General features: G+C 52.3%; 1 protein-coding gene across 1 annotated transcript; it reads right to left on the bottom strand.

Moving 5' to 3' along the window:
• Positions 1-7: 7 nt before the first annotated feature.
• On the bottom strand, positions 8-12,258 carry LOC116969780 (myocyte-specific enhancer factor 2D homolog; the record flags this gene model as incomplete). Its single annotated transcript, XM_033016562.1, has 4 exons — positions 12,152-12,258; positions 5,650-5,849; positions 1,812-2,015; positions 8-198 (listed from the first exon to the last, which is right to left on the bottom strand). Coding segments are annotated over exons 2-4 (449 nt in total), but the record flags the coding sequence as incomplete, so codon positions are not given.
• Between the last annotated feature and the right edge of the window lie 10,560 nt (positions 12,259-22,818).

The following is a 22,818-nucleotide window of genomic DNA, read 5'->3' as shown; positions in this document are numbered from 1 at the left end:
CTCTGACGGTGGGGTGGGGGCGGGGGGGGTCAGTGGGGGGGGGCGGGCTGAGACACTCACCCCGTAGCGTTTGAAGAGGACGTCGATATCGTCGGTCACTTTACGGAACTTGTCGTCCATGTAGGGGCTCTGGTCCACAGTCTCATCCACATCCGCCTCCGGGCTGTCACAGCCGTTAGTGCCCTTCTTCCTCAACGTCTGCGGGGGAAGAGAGAGTCACACACGGGGAAAGAGAGAGAGAGAGAAAGAGTCACGGCTTGGACCTCCGAATCGGCCGGAGTCCGCGGCCCCCAAAGTCCACAGGCTGAGCTGGGTGGAGATTCACACTGGCTGCCTCCGGCAAAGGGATCTCCAGACTCTGCGATGTTGATGTCAGTGCCGCCCGCGCTGGGAGCTCCGCGACCCACAGCTCCGCGACGTCGATGCAGCAGAGCTTCAAACGGCGATCCCAGGTGAGGAATCGCCCGCTCTGCGGTGAATCCAGCGCTGCGCCACCACCGCTGAAGCTTTGGTCCAGTCCCCGGCAGGAAAGGCCGCGCCAATCCAGTTGGTAAGCCGCGAGTGGGGGGGGGGGGGGCGAGGATGCGACTCGGAGAATAGTCACGTCCTCGCCAGGATGTGACTGGGAAACGGTTTCCCCCTTACCCTACCCCCCCCTCTCCCCCACATAGAAATACACAAAAAAATCCCCCAGAACTACCGTTAAACTACAAATTAAAAAAAGTTAGAGAAACAGGCAGACTGTAGGCAGAGGCTGCCATCATCCTGCCACCCCTAGTGTTGCAGACGGACAAAGCCAGGGCCCAGGGGGGCAAGTAAAGCAGGGATGCGTGCGTTCGCTGGCCGGCGTCAGGGTTGTGGCTGAGCTGAAGGTGACACTGCTGGGTGGGGGGCACAGATTAATTACTGACCTCTGGGGGGGGGATTAACCCAGTACAAGGTCAAACAACAGCCTCGAGTCTTAAGTCCGATCCAATCAGCCTGAAGCCGGGTGGAGAGGATGTCTCTGCTAGTGGGAGAGTCTAGGATCAGAGTACGCAGCCTCGGGATTAAAGGACGTACGTTCCTTTATGAAGGAGACGAGGAGGAATTCCTTTAGTGAGAGGGTGGTGAATCTGTGGGAGTCCTGACACATGGAGCGCTGTGGAGGCCACAAGTCAGTGCATATGTTTGTGGCAGAGATAGATAGATGCTTGATTAGTACGGGTGTCGGGGGTTACAGGGAGAAGGCAGGAGAATGGGGTTTGGTCGAAGAGATAGATCAGCCGTGATTGAATGGTGGGGTAGACACGATGGGCCGAATGGCCTAATACTGCTCCTGGAACATGGCCTTATGGAGTAGGCCCGGGCTAAACCACAGCTGGAGAAGATGCGGACTGCTGTGCTGGGAATCTGCAGCAGGGCGATTCTTCCACACAGCTGCACAGGGAACTCCGGGACCAGGACCACCAGGAATGGGAATGCCGTGGCTGGAACTGCCGGGAATGGGAATGGGAATGCTGGGCTGGGGATCGCCGGGAATGGGAATGCCAGGAATGGGAATGCTGGGCTGGGGATCGCTGGGAATGGGAGTGCCGGGCTGGAGATCGCCGGGAATGAGAATGCTGGGCTGGGGATCGCCGGGAATGGGAATGCCAGGAATGGGAATGCCGGGCTCAGGACCTCCGGGAATGGGAATGCCGGGCTGGGGATCGCTGGGAATGGGAATGCCAGGAATGGGAATGCCGGGCTCAGGACCTCCGGGAATGGGAATGCCGGGCTGGGGATCGCTGGGAATGGGAATGCCAGGAACTGTGCAGTGGAGGACTCACCTCCACGATGTCGGCGTTGGTGCGGCTCTCATGAGGCTCGTTATACTCTGTGTATTTGAGCAGCACCTTATCCATGTCGGTGCTGGCGTACTGGAACAGCTTGTTGGAGTGGTTGAAGATGATGAGGGCGATCTCACAGTCACACAACACGCTCAGCTCATACGCCTTCTTCATCAGACCAAACTTCCTCTTGGTAAACGTCACCTGATGTCAGGAGGGGTGGGGGGGTGTGTGGAGAGGGTGGGGAGAGGGGAGTTGGAGGGGTGTAAGGGAGGGGGGAGAGAAAGGAGGAGGAACAAGCACGCTGAATCAAATAACAAATAGCACACAGAAACATAGACAATAGGTGCAGGAATAGGCCATTCAGCCCTTCAAGCCAGCACCGCCATTCAATGTGATCACGGCTGATCATCCACAATCAGTACCCCGTTCCTGCTTTCTCCCCATCTCCCTTGATTCCCTAAGAGCTAAACCTAACTCTCTCTTGAAAACATCCAGTGAATTGGCCTCCACTCCCTTCTGAGGCAGGGAATTCACGCAGGAACAGTTGCTGCCTCACCACCCCACGGACCCGGGTTCAATCCTGAATGCTGTCTGTACGGAGTTTGCACGTTCTCACGGTGACCGCGTGGGTTTTCTCCGGGTGCTCCGGTTTCCTCCCACAGTCCAAAGACGTGCGGGGTCACAGGTTAATGGGCTCGGTGTAATTGGAAATGGTCCCGAGTGCGTGTAGGATAGTGGAAGGAGTAGAATTAGGCCATTCGGCCCATCACGTCTACTCCGCCATTCAATCATGGCTAATCTATCTCTCCCTCCTAACCCCATTCTCCTGCCTTCTCCCCGCAACCTCTGACACCCGTACTAATCGGGGAGGGGGGGGGGGGATCGCTGGTCTGCGTGGGCTCGGTGGAGCCTGTTTCCACGCTGTGTCTCTAAAATAGAACGGATAAGTGGCGGGATGGCTGTGGCTGCAAGAACCATAGACAATAGGTGCAGGAGTAGAGGCCATTCGGCCCTTCGAGCCTGCACCGCCATTCAATATGATCATGGCTGATCATCCAACTCAGTATCCCATCCCTGCCTTCTCTCCATACCCCCTGATCCCTTTAGCCACAAGGGCCACATCTAACTCCCTCTTAAATATAGCCAATGAACTGTGGCCTCAACTACCTTCTGTGGCAGAGAATTCCACAGATTCACCACTCTCTGTGTGTGAAAAAAAATGTTTTTCTCATCTCGGCCCTAAAAGATTTCCCCCTTATCCTTAAACTGTGACCCCTAGTCTGGACTTCCCCAACATCGGGAACAATCTTCCTGCATCTAGCCTGTCCAACCCCTTAAGAATTTTGTACGTTTCTATCAGATCCCCCCTCAATCTTCTAAATTCTAGCGAGTACAAGCCGAGTCTATCCAGTCTTTCTTCATATGAAAGTCCTGACATCCCAGGAATCAGTCTGGTGAACCTTCTCTGTACTCCCTCTATGGCAAGAATGTCTTTCCTCAGATTAGGAGACCAAAACTGTACGCAATACTCCAGGTGTGGTCTCACCAAGACCCTGTACAACTGCAGTAGAACTTCCCTGCTCCTATACTCAAATCCTTTTACTATGAATGCTAACATACCATTCGTTTTCTTCACTGCCTGCTGCACCTGCATGCCTACTTTCTGTAGGGTTTCGGCGCGAAACGTCGCCCATTTCCTTCGCTCCATAGATGCTGCTGCACCCGCTGAGTTTCCCCAGCAATTTTGTGTACCTTTGCCTACTTTCAATGACTGGTGTACCATGACACCCAGGTCTCGTTGCATCTCCCCTTTTCCTAATCGGCCAAGAGTGGGGAGAGAGCTGGAGGCAGCAGAGGGGAGTGTGCGGGATCACTGCTCGATCACTCCGATGACGTGTGGAGCACACGAGCCGGGGGGGGGGGGGGCTGGCAAACCTCAACAAACACGTCCGGAACTGGGGCAGGGAGCTGACGTTTACTGGGCCGGCAGCTGCTCAATGTTGGCACCGATCCCTCGCTCCACGCACACAGGTTTAATATCCACCATGACCTCACAGCTCATCCTGGCACTGCTCTGGGACCTTCACTCACCCCTCCCCCTGCCACAGACCTGTTGAACCCAGGACGGCATGGGGAGGGGGGCAGCTTCAGTGTGGAACCCTTCGGCGCACCAAGTCCATGCTGATCATCGATCCTTGTATATTAGTTATAGAGTCTTGCAGCGAGGAAATAGGCCCTTCGGCCCATCTTGCCCACACCGGCCAATATGCTCCATGTAGTTCTACTCCACAAACCAGGGACAGTTTACAGAAGCCAATTAACCTACAAACCCGCACGTCTTTGGAGTGTGGGAACAAACCGGAGCGCCCGGAGAAAACCCACACGGTCACCGGGAGAACGTGCAAACACCGTACAGACAGCACCCGTGGTCAGGATCGAACCCGGGTCTCTGGCGCTGCGAGGCAGCAGCTCTACCCGCTGCGCCACAGTGCCGGCCTGGGTGATAGATGTTACAGGGACTGTCATATGCTGAGATAAAATGGAGCAGCTGGGCTTGTACACTCTGGAGTTTAGAAGGATGAGAGGGTATCTCATTGAAACATATAAGATTGTTAAGGCGCTTGGACACGCTAGAGGCAGGAAACATGTTCCCGATGTTGGGGGAGTCCAGAACCAGGGGCCACACAGAGTTTAAGAATAAGGAGTAAGCCATTTAGATCGGAGACGAGGAAACACTTTTTCTCACAGAAAGTTGTGAGTCTGTGGAATTCTCTGCCTCAGAGGGCGGTGGAGGCCGGTTCTATGGATACTTTCAAGAGAGAGCTGGATTGGGCTCTTAAAAATAGCGGAGTCAGGGGATATGGGGAGAAGGCAGGAACGGGATACTGAGTTGGATGATCAGCCATGATCACATTGAATGGCGGTGGTGGCTCGAAGGGCCAAATGGCCTCTACTCCTGCACCTATTGTCTATTGAATGGCGGGATGTGAATCGCGTGCAGGCAGCGGAGATTGGTTTGATGTCGTCTGATGTACGGCACAGACATTGTGGGCCGAAGGGCCTGTTCCAGCGCTGCATTGTTGTACGCTGTGAGGCAGTGGAGATGATCATTTATAGGCTGATGAATTGATTGAGGAGTGGGGAATATTTGCATGGTCAGGCCAGGCTAAATATATCAGCGCTGTGATGCACAGCTTTCTAATCTCGCTAAATTTAGAATCTTAATTAGCAACACGGCAATCACGCTTTAATTAAAAAGATATTGCAAACCAGAAAACCAGAGGCTACAAAGTTCAAGCCGCTGGCTGTCGGGAGGAGATTAGATCACAGCGGGAGGAGGGAAAAGTCCCTCTCTCTCTCCATCCTCATCCCACTGAACTGCACTGGGTCCTGTTCACACTGACACGAGAGGTGAATCAGTAGGGTAGTCATAGAGAGATACAGCGTGGAAACAGGCCCTTCAGCCCACAATGTCCATGCTGACCAACATGTCCCAGCCCAACATGCCCCAGCTACACTAGTTATAGAGTGATACAGCGTGGAAACAGGCCCTTGAGCCCTCATTGTCCATGCTGACCCAAGCCCAACATGCCCGAGCTACACTAGTTATAGAGTGATACAGTGTGGAAACAGGCCCTTCAGTCCACAATGTCCATGCTGACCAACATGCCCCAGCTACACTAGTCCCACCAGCCTGCATTTGGTCCATATCCCCCCCAAACCTGTCCTATCCATGTACCTGTCTAACTGTTTCTCCACAGACACTGCCTGACCCGCTGAGTTCCTCCAGCACTGTGTGTTTAAGGCAGTGACTGATCCACCTGTCGGGCTTTACCTGTCGGTTACGTTCGTCCAAGATGCGAGTAATCTGAATCTTCTTGCGCCCCATATTGTTGTCGGGGGGAGGGGGGGGTGGGTGGGGGAGGGGGGGGGCTGGAGGGTGTCGCTCTGAGTACGGATCCTGCTCGAAACTGCCGGCAGCCTCTCAGGTCATTGCCGAATCCGTGCTCTCCAATGGCGGTCAAACGATGAATCCTGTAACACAGGGCAACACGGGGTCAATGCTCCCGTCCGGACAAACGATCCCGATCTCCGCACGGTGCAACCGCACTTGTACCTGGGTCTGCACGGTGCAACCGCACTTGAACCTGGGTCTGCACGGTGCAACCGCACTTGTACCTGGGTCCACATGGTGCAACCGAACTTGTACCTGGCACTCCCCACAAAGTGCAACCGCACTTGTACCTGGGTCCTGCATGGTGCAACCGCACTTGAACCTGGCACCCCAGTGAAGTGCAACCGCACTTGATCCTGGCACCCCAGTGAAGTGCAACCGCACTTGATCCTGGCACCCCCAGGGTGCAACCGCACTTGATCCTGGCACCCCCAGGGTGCAACCGCACTTGTTCCTGGGTCCGCACGGTGCAACCACACTTGATCCTGGCACCCCCACGGTGCAACCACACTTGAACCTGGCAACCCCACGGTGCAACCGCACTTGTACCTGGGTCCCGCAAGGTGCAACCACACTTGATCCAGGCACTCCACGGTGCAACCGCACTTGAACCTGGCATCCCCCCCGGTGCAACCGCACTTGAACCTGGCACTCCCCACGGTGCAACCACACTTGAACCTGGGTTCAACAAAGCACAACCACAATTTATTATTGTCCAGTCCAGCTTTCAGAGGTCGTGCACTAAATGTTTTACCCTTCATCCTACTCTGTGGATGGCTTGAATGTAACCATGAAAGCATAAGGTCATAAGATAACAAGTGATAGGAGCAGAATTAGGCCATTCAGCCCATCCAGTCCACTCCGCCACTCAATCATGGCTGATCTATCTCTCCTTCCTAACCCCATTCTCCTGCCTTCTCCCCATAACCTCTAACACCCGCACTGATCAAGAATCTATCTATCTCTGCCTTAAATATACCCACTGACTTGTGGCCTCCACCGCCATCTGTGGCAACGAATCCCACAGATTCACCACCCTCTGGCTAAAGAAATTTCTCCTCATCTCCTTCCTAAAAGAACGTCCTTTAATTCTGAGGCTGTGACCTGTGGTCCTAGACTCTCCCACTAGTGGAAACATCCTCTCCACATCCACACTATCCGGAAGAAGGGTCTCGACCCAAAACGTCACCCGTTCCTTCACTCCAGAGATGCTGCCTGTCCCGCTGAGTTACTCCAGCTTTTTGTGTCTATCTCCACTCTATCCAGGCCTTTCACTATTCTGTACGTTTCACTGAGGTCCCCCCTCATTCTTCTAAACTCCAGCGAGTACAGGCCCAGAGCCGACAAGCGCTCATCATAGGTTAACCGACTCATTCCTGGATTAGTTTCAGTGACTGGATAGCAGGCAACAAAAGCAGCTTTTCACTGTACCCCCAAAGTCGTTAGTGCCACCAAAGGCAGTTGCCTGTGGGAGTTAGGGTTGTGCAGGGTGGTTCAATGGCCTGATGGTAGCTGGGAAGAAGCTGTTCTTGAAGTTGGTGCTCATCGTTTCCAGGCTGCAAGGTTCGGGTTCTCAGCACCAGCTCTACATGGCAGCAGCCCACAGCCAGAGAGCATAGCGTGGACAGACAGACAGAGACAGCTGGTGACCATCCACCCTGCCTCCGTAACGCACTCCCGCTCCCAGGATCCAATTACGCTCATCAAAGCAGCAGAGAGAGTGTGGTCACACTGATCTCAACGTTGGGGCTTCACCCTGCTCCCTCTCGCTGCCCCCACCGTCTTCCTAACATGGCCGGGCATCTCTCTGTCTCGCTGCCGTGGGGAGGACAGCCACTCACACGCTCCAGGGGAGGGGAATACTTACTTACATAGATACAGCACGGAAACAGGCCCTTCGGCCCACCGAGTCCGTGCCGACCAGCCATCGTCGGTTCACACATTAGTTCTATGTCATTCTACCTTCTCATTCGCTCCCTACACACTAGGGGGCGATTGTAGAGGGGTCGATTAACCTACAAACCCGCACGTCTTTGGGATGTGGGAGGAAACCTGAGCACCCTGAGGAAACCCGCGCGGTCAGAGGGAGAACATGCAAACTCTGGAGAGAAGGAATGGGTGACGTTTCGCCTCGAGACCCTTCTTCAGACTGAGAGCCAGTGGAGTGCATCGTACAACGCACTTAGACGGGACCAGCAGTGTGGCATTACGTGGTCAATAGGTCTAGGAGTAGGCCATTTGGCCCTTCAAGCCAGCATCACTATTCAATATGATCACGGCTGGTCATCCACAATCAGTACCCCATTCCTGCTTTCTCCCCATATCCCCTGATTCCCTAAATCTAACTCTCTCTTGAAAACATCCAGTGAATTGGCCTCCACTGCCTTCTGTGGCAGAGAATTCCACAGATTCACACAACTCTCTGGGTGAAGAAGTTTTCAGTCCTAAATGGCCGATCCCTTATTCATAAACTGTGTGTGTGGCCCCTGGTTCTGGACTCCCCCAACATGGGGAATGTTTTTCCTGCTAGGGGCTGAGGAGATGGGCAGTGCGGACAGAGGGGGGGGAAACGTCTGAGAACTACACTGTACACACGTGAGGGGTAGAATGCTGATGACTCACAGCCTGGCATTGCCAGCCGCCCACATACCATCGAGGTGACATTCACTGCGCCTTCTGTCTCACCCAACCTGCACGGCAGCAATACACAGTCAACCCCCTGCAGGCATTGGAGTCAGGCAGAGACCAAACCGGGGCAACAAGCAACCTGCTGGCTGCTTCACACTTGGGGCAAGAAGGAACTGCAGGTGCTGGTTTAAACCGGAGATAGACTGAAGAAGGATCTCGACCCAAAATGTCACCCATGCCCAGGCCCACTCATATTGCGTACAGGTTTGGTCTCCTAATCTGAGGAAATACATTCTTGCCATAGAGGGAGTACAGAGAAGGTTCACCAGACTGATTCCTGGGATGGCAGGACTTTCATATGAAGAAAGACTGGATAGACTCGGCTTGTACTCGTTAGAATTCAGAAGATTGAGGGGGGATCTTATAGAAACTCTGTGAAACGTCACCTATCCATGTTCTCCACAGATGCTGCCTGACCCACTGAGTTACTCCAGCACTCTGTGAAACGTCACCTATCCATGTTTTCCAGAGATGCTGCCTGACCCGCTGAGTTACTCCAGCACTCTGCGTCTGTCTTTGAGTGCTTTACAAGCGTTCACCAATAACATTTACAACTCCCTCCCTCCCTCGCTCATTGCTGCTGGTTAACCCCTCGATGGCCGTTACCTACCTATAGAAAGGAGATGGGGAGGAATTTATTACGTCAGAGGGTGGTGAATCTGTGGAATTCGATGCCACAGATGGCGGTGGATAATTGTAAGGTGGAGTTTGCTAGATTCTTCATTAGTAAGGAAGTCAAGGTTTATGGGGATAAGGCAGGAGAATGGGGTTGAGAGGGAAAGATAGATCAGCCATGATACAACTTCAGCACATTTATAGTTCATGAAACAAGCCACACACCATCCTGGCCAAGCTCTCATCTCGCTGCTACTCAGGAGGCTGAAATCCATGAGCTCCAGGTTCAGGAACAGCTTCTTCCCAGCGACCATCAGGTTCTTGAACACAGCCCCACACTGACCCCAGCAACTATCACCTTCCATGGCACCCTTTTGCACTAACTATGGTTACAGAGAACACAGTACAGTGCAGGAAGAGGCCCTTCAGCCCACAATGTCCGTGCCAAGTTCAACTGTTCTCCTCTACCTGCAAGACCCATATCATCTATTCCCTGAATAATTCCAGCTTCACTACCTTGATAGACACGTAACAATAAACAGACCTTTGAGCCAACTATTTGTTTAAGAAGGAACTGCAGATGCTGGAAAATCGAAGGTAGACAAAAATGCTGGAGAAACTCAGCAGGTGCAGCAGCATTTATAGAGCGAAGGAAATAGGCGACGTTTCGGGCCAAAACCCTTCTTCAGACTAGTTTTGTTTAGTTTAGTTTATTGTGAGGTGTACCAAGGCAGAGTCAGGGGACATGGGGAGAAGGCAGGAACGGGGGGTACTGATAGTGGATGATCAGCCATGATCACATTGAATGGCAGTGCTGGCTCGAAGGGCCGAATGGCCTCTACTCCTGCACCTATTGCCTATTGTACAGTGAAAAGCTTTAAACCCACTTGGTCACAGTGTGAACGTACAAACTCCACACAGACAGCACCCGCAGTCAGGATTGAACCAGGGTCTCTGCGCTGTGAGGCAGCAACTCTACCACTGTGCCACCGTGCCAGCCATATCTAAAAGCTTTTCACTGTACCTCGGTACACGTGACAATAAACTAAACTGCGGTGAAGTTGTGTCAGGTTGACAAGCCTGCGTGACAATGACTTCTCAGTCGCTGCCTGGCCTGCCGAGCATTGCCAACTGATCCTGCTCACAGCTCAGATTGCAAGTAAAGACTAGTAAATGATAAATAACTGAAATCGCTCCATAGATGCTGCTGCACCCGCTGAGTTTCTCCAGCATTTTTGTGTACCTTCGATCTTCCAGCATCTGCAGTTCCTTCTTGAACAATAACTGAAAGGCCTTCTGATACATTGCCCCTGTACCTGCTCCTAAGCTTTGCATCCTCCCTAATGCAACGCTCAGTATCAAAACACCTCACACTGCCTCGGCAAGGCCAGCAGCAGAATCAAGGACCAGTCTCACCCCCGGTCACTCCCTCTTCTCCACTCTCCCATCGGGCAAGAGGTACAGAAGTGTGAAAACAAACACACACACACCTCCAGATTCAGGGACAGTTTCTTCCCGGCTGTTATCAGGCAACTGAACCGTCCTCTCACCAACTAGAGAGCGGTCCTGACCTCCCATCCACCTCATTGGAGACCCTCGGACTATCTTTAATCGGACTTCATCGTATTCAATGTGATATCTTGTCTGAAGAAGGGTCTCAAGCCGAAAAACGTCACCCATTCCTTCTCTCCAGAGATGCTGCCTGTCCCGCTGAGTTACTCCAGCACTCTGTGAAACGTCACCTATCCATGTTCTCCACAGATGCTGCCTGTTCCGCTGAGTTACTCCAGCACTCTGTGAAACGTCACCTATCCATGTTCCCCACAGATGCTGTTTCACAGAGTGCTGGAGTAACTCAGCGGGTCAGGCAGCATCTGTGGAGAACACGGATAGGTGACGTTTCACAGAGTGCTTGAGTAACTCAGCGTATCAGGCAGCATCTCTGGAGACAAGGGATCTGCCTGTCCCGCTGTGTTACTCCGGCTTTTTGTGTCTCGATCGTGGGAGAAATGGGCCTTTGAGCCCCAGAGGATTGAAGAGAAGCAACAAGCCTTGATCACAGTAGCGGGCAGCCTTAAACAGCCACGGGACACACAGGCCATTTAGGCTTTAGAGATACAGCGCGGAAACAGGCCCTTTATTCCACCGAGTCCACGCTGACCAGCGATCCCTGCCCACTAGTTCTATGCTACACACCAGACCCAATTTATAATTTTTACTGAAATCCATTTACCTACAAACCTGTTCTTCTTTGGAGTGTGGGAGGAAACGGGAGCATCCGGAGAAAACCCACGCAATCACAGGGGGAACGTGCAAACTCCGTACAGACAGCGCCCGTGGTCAGGATGGAACCCGGGACTCTGGCGCTGTGAGGCAGCAACTCTACCGCTGCGCCGCCGTGGGTGCTAGATGTTACAACACTGAGCAGCCAATGAGCCTTTCCTTGAGCAGTAGAAGTGGGCCTGGAATGTGACTGCACAACCTGTGGAACAGGCCAGCAGGCAGCCGGCTGCCCGTACACCCCGACAACAGCTGACGTCAACACTCACAGCAATCCTTCACCTCCCTCAGCACAACGTCACCCTCACTAAGCACCCGCTGCAGCCACTGGTGGCAGGGGCTGCCCAAGTCACTCGGCTCCGGTGGGTGGTGAGGGGCAGAAAACACAATGAGAACAGGGAGAGAGGGAGGGGGACGTAGGGAGAGAAAGAAAAAGAGAGAGGCACAGATAGGGGGAAGAGGGGGGAGAGGGGGAGAGAGACATATATACACACACACACACAGAAAGAGAGTGACACACACACACACACACAGAGACACACACAGAGAAAAAGAGAGGGAGAGACACACACACACACACACAGAAAGAGAGAGACATACACACACACACACACACACAGCCGCAGGGGCAGAGATTAGTCCCAGTGAGCTGCAGCTGATACCGATGGCCATTGACTGCTGTCCATCAGCTGTGGCCCATTCGCCCTGCCCGCCGTTGCCCCCGCGCCCCCTCCCCCCTCCCGTGGGCAGTGCCAGCCTGTGCTGACGTTTGCAGGAGCTGCCAGCCCAGGCTACTCACCACGGTGGCGGAGGCTGCAGCAGAGCCGGGGGCCGGGGCCGGTGTGAAGGACAAAGTGGTGGCAGGGCTGGGCTGGGCCTTGCCGACAACTGCTGGTGATCTGTCAGAACACATGACCGGCAGCGCTGACATACGGCCCTCTCACTCCCCCCTAGTTCTCCCTTCCCCCCCCCCCCCAGCTCTCCTCTCCCCCCCAGCCCTCCCCTCCCCCCCTCTCACCCCTCCCCTCCCCCCTAGTTCTCCCCTCCCCCTCCAGCCCTCCCCCAGGTCTCTCCTCCCCTCCCACCCCCCCTACCCGCTGTCCCCTCCCCCCCAGCACTCCCCCCCCCCCCAGCTCTCCTCTCCCCCCCAGCCCTCCCCTCTCCCCTCCCCCCCCCAGCCCTCCCCTCCCCCTAGTTCTCCCTCCCCCCAGCCCTCCCCCAGGTCTCTCCTCCCCCCCTCCCCCACCCGCTGTCCCCTCCCCCCCAGCTCTTGGCACCCACACAAGTGTGAGGACAGGAAGTGGGTGGTGAGGTGCCACAGACAGCTGCTTGCGGCCACACATTGAGCTACACAGTGGGCGGGGGCAGAGACGGCGGGCGGCTCTCGCACCATCAGCTGCTCCCTGGTCACACACTACGATCTCAACGCCCCGCAGGCCACAGTCAGAGATGTAGTCTAGAGATACAGCAGCGGAAACAGGCCCTTCGGCCTACTGAGTCGGTGCTGACCATCGATCACCCGTTCACTCAAGTGTCGTTTAGATATACAGCAGCGGCAACAGGCCCCGCACACTAACACTATCCCACACACACACTAAGGACAATTTACAATATTTTGCCAATGAACCTACAAACCCGAGACGCAGGCCTTTGGCGTCTTGGGGATGTGGGAGGAAACCGGAGCACCCGGAGCAAACTCACACAAGTCACAGGGAGAACACACAAACTCCGTAATCAGGAATGAAGCCGGCTCTGGCGCTGTGAGGCAGCAACTCTGCCCGTTGTGCCACCCTCTTAATGCCACTCTGAATCAAAGGCTCCAGGTTTTTGAAGAACATTCACTGTATAACTCATTATCACCTCCACGACAACCAACAATGGACCCTTGTGGGCTCCATCTTGATCACCGTTGCTTTTTGCATAACTTTCATTCATTTGTTCTATGTGCCGTCTCTATATCTCTCATCCCCCCACCTCCCCCGACTGTCAGTCTGAAGAAGGGTCTCGACCCGAAACGTCATCTATTGCTTCTGTCCATAGATGCTGCCTGTCCCGCTGAGTTACTCCAGCTCTGTGTGTCTATCCCAGGGAGTAAGTTCTAGCCGAGGCCGGCGGTCCAACCCCGACACATAACGCCGACAACTCACCCCTTCTCTTTTTTTTAAACCGAAGCCAATTCACCGACAAACCTGCACGTCTTTGGAGTGTGGGAGGAAACCGGAGCGCCCGGAGAAAACCCACGCAGTCCACGGGGAAAAGTCGGTGCAGTCGAGAGCCAGCGCCGGACTTCGGGCAGTGTCGGTGAGAGTGAGACCAGCGGGCACTTGACGTGGGCTGGTCAGAGAGAGTGCATGACTCACTACAGGCACTGCGCTCAATGCAGCGAGTTACAGCACCAGCGTCAGCCTCAGCCCATTCACCGCAGCAGCTTTCGTTGTGACTCACTCCAGCTTCCTTCCTCAGTCTCCGGGGCGCAGAGCAGCAGCTGGCAAAGTGCCATGCCCACCGCCCACTGTCAGCGACACCGACTGCCTGGCACAGTGGTCAGGGACCCACCACCGTGGTACCTCACAACGCCCGAGACCCGGGTTCAATCCTGACCACAGGTGCATTGGAAAAAACTGCAGCTAGACACAAAATGCTGAAGTAACTCAGCGGATAAGGCAGCATCTGTGGAGAGAAGGTATTGGCGATGTTTTGGGTCGAGACCCTTCTTCGGACTGGAGGTTTAAACCGAGGATAGACACAAAATGCTGGAGTAACTCAGCGGGTGAGGCAGCATCTGTGGAGAGAAGGAATTGCCGACGTTTTGGGTCGGACTGATGAAACAATAGAAACATAGACAATAGGTGCAGGAGGCCATTCAGCCCTTCGAGCCTGCACCGCCATTCAATATGATCATGGCTGATCATCCAACTCAGTATCCTGTACCTGCCTTCTCTCCATACCCCCTGATCCCTTTAGCCACAAGGGCCACATCTAACTCCCTCTTAAATATAGCCAATGATCTGTGGCCTCAACTACCTTCTGTGGCAGAGAGTTCCACAGATTCACCACTCTGTGTGAAAAATGTTTTTCTCATCTCGGTCCTAAAGGATTTCCCCTTTATCCTAAAACTGTAACCCCTTGTCCACAGAGATTCACCACTCTCTGTGAGTGAAAAAAAATGTTTTTCTCATCTCATCTCAGTCCTAAAAGATTTCCCCCTTATCCTTAAACTGTGTGTGGCCCCTTGTTCTGGACTTCCCCAACATCGGGAACAATCTTCCTGCATCTAGCCTGTCCAACCCCTTAAGAATTTTGTAAGTTTCTATAAGATCCCCCCTCAATCTTCTAAATTCTAGCGAGTACAAGCCGAGTCTATCCAGTCTTTCTTCATATGAAAGTCCTGCCATCCCAGGAATCGGTCTGGTGAACGTTCTCTGTACTCCCTCTATGGCAAGAATGTCTTTCCTCAGATTAGGAGACCAAAACTGTACGCAATACTCCAGGTGTGGTCTCACCAAGACCCTGTACAACTGCAGTAGAACCTCCCTGCTCCTATACTCAAATCCTTTTGCTATGAATGCTAACATACCATTCGCTTTCTAATGCTGGAGTAACTCAGTGGGTGAGGCAGCATCTGTGGAGAGAAGGAATTGGCGACGTTTTGGGTCGGACTGATGAAGGAACTGCAGGTGCTGGTTTAAACCGAAGATAGACACAAAATGCTGGAGTAACACAACATCTCTGAATAGAAGCACCTGACTACGGGCTCTGTCTGTACGGAGTTTGTACGTTCACCCCGTGGGTTTTCTTCGGGTGCTCCGGTTTCCTCCCACATTCCAAAGACGTGCGGGTTTGTCGGTTCACCGTGAGAAAGCCAGGCGTGCGTGAGTAATAGCCCTGTCCCACGGTGCGAGTTCATTCCAAGAGCTCTCCCGAGTTTAAAAATAATCAAACTCGTGGTAAGCATGGAGAATGAACTTAGCGGGTACGTCGGAGCTCGGGGACGTCTCTTAGCGCTAACGGCAGGTACTCGGGAAGACTCGCTAACGGCAGGTAAGCACGGGAAGACTGGTGAAGATTTTTCAACGGGATGAAAAATGTCCACGAGAGCCCCGAGTACCGACGAGCGGCCATTACCGTAAATCTCCGCATTCAAATCAGGGCAAACTCGGGAGAGAGAACTCTTGGAATGAACTCGTACCGTGGGACAGGGGTTTCAGGCAGTTAAAATATGATGGAATTTGTTGCTTATTTTTAGAGAAAGAACGAGAGTGCTGTGTGGTAACTTTTACCGTGACAATACTGATGGGAAAGCAGCCGAAATTAAACCTTCACCACAAACCCCACTCCCGATTCATAAACGCTGAGATCTGGCTCCATTTCCCAGTGGCGGGTGGGGCACCGCGAGGCAAGGGAAAGGAGAAGAGCGGTTATATATAAATATACACAAGGCTGTCGTCATTGCAATTGCCCAATGAGGGAAGTTGAATGATGAGGAACTTTCAAAAGAAAATCGGATAAACACTGCAGAAGCAATATTCTGCACTGATATTTACTTTAGACTTTGACCTTCAGCGTGGAAACTGACCCTTCGGCCCATCGAGTCCACCTCGTACACGAGACCCGAAACGTCACCCAGTCCTTCGCTCCAGAGATACTGCTTAAAATCATGGGAGACCCCTTCTACCCCTGCAACGGACTGTTCCAGCTGCTACGGTCAGGCAAACGCCTCCGTTGCCATGCGGTGAGAACGGAGAGGTTGAGAAGGAGTTTCTTCCCAGAGGCCATTCGGACTGTAAACTCCTATCTCACCAGGGACTAAATTTACTGAACCACTTTCTTAAAATTGCTGGGGTTTTTTTCCTCTTTCCTTCCGCCCACAATATTTAATATGAAAAAGAATATGTGATTCTGTTACATTCTGTTTATAGTTTGTTTGGTTGTTTGTTTGTTTGTCTTTATGCACAAAGTCCGCGAGCATTGCCACTTTTCATTTCACTGCACATCTCGTATGTGTATGTGACGAATAAACTTGGCTTGACCCGCTGAGTTACTCCCATGTCTACCTCCCATTTTACCAGCATCTGCAGTTGGTTCTTACTCCCTACGAACCTTTCCTATCCATGTACGTGTAAATGGTGTGACAGTTCCTGCCTCTATCTCCACCTCTGGCAGCTCGTTCCATAAACCCACCGCCTGCTGTGCGAAAAAGCTGTCCCTCACGTTCCGAATAAATCTTTCCCCTCTCAGCTGAAGCTGACGGCCAACTAGTTCATGATTCCCCCACTCTGGCTAAAAGTGTACATTCACCTAACCTCTTCCCCTCATCATTTTATACACCTCTGTCAGATCACCTCCTGGCCCTCTGCACTGCACGGACTGCAGTCCATAGAGGGCAAAATCCTCTCCTTACAGCTCACACCCTCAATCCTGGCAACCTTGTAAATCTCCAACCAGAGGACATGGGATTAAGGTCAGGGCGGAAAGATTTAATGGGAAACACAGAGGGTGGGTGTATGGAACGAGCTGCCGGGGGAGGTAGTTGAGGCAGGGACCATCCCAACGTTTAAGAAACAGTTAGACAGGTACATGGAAAGGACAGGTCTAGAGGGATACAAGCCAAAAGCAAGCAGGTGGGTCAGCAGGGGCAAGTTGGGCCGAAGGACCTGTTTCTGTGCTGCATAACCCGATGACATTCTTTCCAGCTGAAAGGCATCTTCACATGTTTAATCAATAATGTTTTATTATTAATGTTTAATGTTTCATGTGTCATTCTTAACTGTCACTGTATGTCACGTTGTCACTTGCGGGCGGAGCACCAAGGCAAATTCCTTGTATGTGAATACTTGGCCAATAAACTTATTCATTCACATCTTTCCCACAGCCGGACGACCAAAGTTGCCGACGATACTCCAGGAGCGGCCTGACCAACATCTTGTACAACGGTCACACAATGTCCCAACTTACACACTCAGTCCATTCAGTGTTCTTTATCCGTCTACATCATTAGTTTCCCTTTCCCCTGACTATCAGTCTGACGAAGGGTCTCGACCCGAATCGTCACCGATTCCTCCTCTCCAGAGATGCTGCCTGACCCGCTGAGTTACTCCAGCCTCTTGTGTCTATCTTCGGTTTAAACCAGCATCTACAGTTCCTTCATGCACGTTACAGACTCAGTTCCCTGATTACAAAATTCTTAAGGGGTTGGACAAGCTAGATGCAGGAAGATTGTTCCCGATGTTGGGGAAGTCCAGGACAAGGGGTCACAGTTTAAGGATAAAGGGGAAATCCTTCAGGACCGAGATGAGAAAAACATTTTTCACACAGAGAGTGGTGAATCTCTGGAACTCTCTGCCACAGAAGGTAGTTGAGGCCACAGTTCATTGGCTATATTTAAGAGGGAGTTAGATGTGGCCCTTGTGGCTAAAGGGATCAGGGGGTATGGAGAGAAGGCAGGTACAGGATACTGAGTTGGATGATCAGCCATGATCATATCGAATGGCGGTACATGCTCGAAGGGCCGAATGGCCTACTCCTGCACCTATTTTCTATGTTTCTATGTAAGCCTGTGAGGCAAAAGACTTTTGCATATTTTGGTACAAACCTCATCTCAGTCTCCAGAAGTCAACCATGTACAGGCCCAGACCGCTTCATGTGTGCAATGTCCTGCAGATATCTCTGTGTTATGGCCAGCACTAGTCTCTGTGCAATCGACAGCTGCACCTTCAGCTGCCTGGGATCAGACCTCCCCAATCCTCTCCACCTGCTAATAACCTCTCTTTAAACTTGAGACTCAGCATGGATAGAGGAGTCTGCATCGACCAGCGACCATCCAGTACACTAGCACAATCCTACACACTAGGGACAATTTACCGACTAAACTGTACCTCATTGGAGTGTGGGAGGAAACCCACACGGTCACGGGGAGAACGTACAAACCCTGTACAGACCGCACCTACAGCCAGGATTGAACCCGGGTCTCTGGCGCTGTGAGGCAGCAGCTCTACCCGCTGCGCCACCATGCCTCATCTGCACGTTCTCTGTAGCTGTGACACTAGACTCTGCCACAGAGTGCTGGAGTAACTGAGCGGGTCAGGAAGAACATGGAGACTGTCATTTGCAGATATGTTGCCTGACCCGCAGAGTTACTCCAGCACTTGTTGGTAAACCAGTTCCCCATTTGTAAATGATAATCTGTACTTTCTATCTTATGTACGACAAGACTTAATTTGGATAACACACAAAATTAAATGTTCCCCTGTATCTTGTTATACGTGACAATATTAAACCCAGAGACTGTTCGACTGAACATCTAAAGGTGCCTGGTTCAATCCCAGGTTTCGGTAGTTTTGTGTGCGGCACGGTGGCGCAGCGGGTAGAGCTGCTGCCTCACAGCGCCAGAGACTGGGTTCAATCCCAACTACGGGTGCTGACTGTGCGGAGTTTGCACGTCCTCCCCGTGACCTGCGTGGGTTTCCTCCCAGCTCTTTGGTTTCCTCCCACACTCCAAAGACGTGCGGGTTTGTAGGTTCATCGGCATGGGTATAAATGTAAAATTGTCCCCAGTGTGTGTAGGATAGTGTTAGTATGTGGGGATCGCTGGTCGGTGCGGACTTGCTGGGCCAAAGGGCCTGTTTCCATGCCGTATCTCTAAACCAAGCTAAAACTAAATAGATAGACACAAAATGCTGGAGTAACTCAGCGGGAGAGAAGGAATGGGTGACGTATCGGGACAAGACGCCCTTCTTCCCACCCCGAAATATCGCAGATTAAGAAGGGTCCCGACTCGAAACGTCACCTATCCATGTTCTCCACAGATGCTGCCTGACCCGCTGAGATACTCCAGCACTCTGTGAAACGTCACCTATCCATGTTCTCCACAGGTGCTGCCTGACCTGCTGAGATACTCCAGCACTCTGTGAAACGTCACCTATCCATGTTCTCCTCAGATGCTGCCTGACCCGCTGAGTTACTCCAGCACTCTGTGAAACGTCACCTATCCATGTTCTCCACAGATGCTGCCTGACCCGCTGAGTTACTCCAGCACTCTGAAACGTCACCTATCCATGTTCTCCTCAGATGCTGCCTGACCCGCTGAGTTACTCCAGCACTCTGTGAAACGTCACCTATCCATGTTCTCCACAGATGCTGCCTGACCCGCTGAGATACTCCAGCACTCTGTGAAACGTCACCTATCCATGTTCTCCACTGATGCTGCCTGACCCGCTGAGTTACTCCAGCACTTTGTGCAAGGTCATAAGGGATAGGAGTAGAATGAGGCCATTCGGCCCATCATGTCTACTCCGCCGTTCAATCATGGCTGATCTATCTCTCCCTACCAAGCCCATTCTCCTGCCTTCTCCCCACAACCCCTAACACACGTACTAATCAAGAATCTGTGGTCTCCTTGACAGCGTGAGGAAGTGGGATTAACATCAGCAGAGATATCTTTTGTGTCGGGGTCAGTGAGAGAATCTGAGCTGAGCTATAAATAGTCAGGATACAAGGTGATAGAAGCCCCAGAGAAACTGCTTGAAATCATCAGTGTAGAATGATGGAGATATTCAGCATGGACACAGGCCCTTCAGCCCATCCAGTCTGTGCCTAACATTGTCACTGTTCATTCTCATCACCATTCCCCCTAGAAGTTACCATCACATCCTCACAGGGAGCAACTAAATAATAGCCCTGTCCCACGGTGCGAATTCATTCCATGAGCTCTCCCGAGTTTAAAAAAAATTAAACTCGTGGTAAGCACGGAGAATGAACGTAGCGGGTACGTCGGAGCTCGGGGAGTCTCTTCGCGCTAACGGCAGGTACTCAGGGAGACTCGCTAGCGGCAGGTAAGCACGGGAAGACTGGTGAAGATTTTTGAACCATGATCGAAAAATGTCCAGGAGAGCCCCGAGTACCGACGAGCGACCATTGCCGTAAATCTCCGAGTTAGAATCAGGGCAAACTCGGGAGAGCTCTTGGAACGAAGGTTGTTCCCGATGTTGGGGAAGTCCAGAACAAGGGGTCACACAGTTTAAGGATAAGGGGGAAATCTTTTAGGACTGAGATGAGGAAAACATTTTTTTTCACACACAGAGAGTGGTGAATCTGTGGAATTATCTGCCACAGAAGGTAGTTGAGGCCACACAGTTCATTGGCTATATTTAAGAGGGAGTTAGATGGGGCCCTTGTGGCTAAAGGGATCAGGGGGTATGGAGAGAAGGCAGGTACAGGATACTGAGTTGGATGATCAGCCATGATCATATTGAATGGCGGTGCAGACTCGAAGGGCCGAATGGCCTCTACTCCTGCACCTATTTTCTATGTTTCTATCTTGGATTTAAACCAGCACCTACAGTTCTTTCCAGAACATTTCCGTGCGATGGGCAGGGGTCGACTGCCTCCGAACCCTCCTGAACAAAGCACGCCTCGCTCCAGACTTCAAATCTCAGCCAGGCGGAGCGATTCAAAGCACAGAACAAGATTTATCTCCAAACACACCACGCAAACAGAAACAGCGAGATATCAAACCTCATCACGTTCCCCATCAACCTCAGTCATCACCACCATGAATGAAGGGGTTTGCGAACATAAATAAGGTCAGACTGTCTCCAGAGGCAGGAGAAGCAGCAGCTAAAATCACAGTCAGGAGAACTGCAATGGGAGGCCAAACCCAGATTGTATGAACATTAGGGGACAGGTACAAACATGGAGGAAGTTAATGGGTCAGGCAACATCTCGGGAGAAAAACTGGATGCAGAAAGACTGGATAGACTCGGCTTGTACTCGCTAGAATTTAGAAGATTGGGGGGGGGGGGGGGATCTTATAGAAACGTACAAAATTCTTAAGGGGTTGGATAAGCTAGATGCAGGAAGATTGTTCCCGATGTTGGGGAAGACCAGAACAAGGGGACATACAGTTTAAGGATAAGGGGGAAATCTTTTAGGACCGAGATGAGAAAAACATTTTTTTTCACACAGAGAGTGGTGAATCTGTGGAATTCTCTGCCACAGAAGGTAGTTGAGGCCACACAGTTCATTGGCTATATTTAAGAGGGAGTTAGATGTGGCCCTTGTGGCTAAGGGGATCAGGGGGTATGGAGAGAAGGCAGGTACAGGATACTGAGTTGGATGATCAGCCATGATCATATAGAATGGCGGTGCAGGCTTGAAGGGCCGAATGGCCTACTCCAGCACCTATTTTCTATGTTTCTATGTTTCTAAAAGGAATAGACCCTCGACCCAAAACGTCACCTATTCCTTCTTCTCCAGAGTCGCTGCCTGACCCGCTGAGTTACTCCGGCTTTTTCTGCCTGACTTGGGTTTAAACCCGGATCTGCAGTTCCAACCGGCCCATTTAAAACATATTCACAGGTTTACTGCCGTGCAACGTACTGGCTGTAGGGATTGTGGAAGGGAAGGGAAGATTGTGGGAAGGTGGTGAAAGGAATTAAAGGAATGGGAGAGGGCTGTCAGATAGAGGATGGGCCGAATGGCTGCATTCGTGCTACCTCACTATATCCAGCCCCACTGGTACACTGACAGTCACGGCAGCCACTCGGTAGAATATAGACAATAGACAATAGGTGCAGGAGTAGGCCATTCGGCCCTTCGAGCTAGCACCGCCATTCAATGTGATCATCCCCAATCAGTACCCCGCTCCTGCCTTCTTCCCTGACTGCGCTATCTTTAAGAACCCTATCTAGCTCTCTCTTGAAAGCATCCAGAGAACCGGCCTCCACCACCCTCTGAGGCAGAGAATTCCACAGACTCACAACTCTCTGGGTGGAAAAGTGTTTCCTCGTCTCCGTTCTAAATGGCCGACCTCTTATTCTTAAACTGTGTGTGTGTGTGTGGCCCCTGGTTCTGGGCTCCCCCAAAATGGGGAACATGTTTCCTGACTCTAGCGTGTCCAAATATAGATCAGGAGGATCATTCAAGTGAGGGAGAGAACCAAGCACAGATTACTGTACAGGATCCTAGGAGGGTTTAAGGTGTGACGGGGAGGGTTGGTGTGAATGGGAGCGAGCATGATGCATCTCTGACTGGGCAAGGATGCATCGGAGAAGGTCAGGCAGTGACACCAGCTGATGCAGGAAGACCAGAGGGCACAACAGGGGCAGGGCAGAGATCTAGTGCCAGAGGGCGATGTAGATGAGAGGGAGAGGCAGAGGCAGGGCGGAATGGAGAGGGGAGAGGGGAGAGGGACTGTTGACAGGGATACAGGGGGGAGATAGACACAACAAGCTGGCGAGTAACTCAGCGGGTCAGGCAGCATCTCTGGAGAATAACCTGAGGAAGGGTCTCGACCCAAAACGTCACCTATCCCTTTTCGCCAGAGATGCTGCCTGACCCGCCGAGATACTCCAGTATTTTTCATCTCTCTCTGGAGAAAAGGAATAGGTGGCGTTTCGGAGTCGAGACCCTCGTTCAGACAGCAGGGGGGAGGTGAGGGTGGGCACGGATGAAGTGACAGTCTTGTGC

Source organism: Amblyraja radiata, unplaced genomic scaffold (genome assembly GCF_010909765.2).
Source record: "Amblyraja radiata isolate CabotCenter1 unplaced genomic scaffold, sAmbRad1.1.pri scaffold_1166_ctg1, whole genome shotgun sequence".
Taxonomy (NCBI): domain Eukaryota; kingdom Metazoa; phylum Chordata; class Chondrichthyes; order Rajiformes; family Rajidae; genus Amblyraja; species Amblyraja radiata.
Note: the sequence above shows the minus strand (reverse complement) of the source record. Positions and strands in the feature narration are given on the sequence as shown.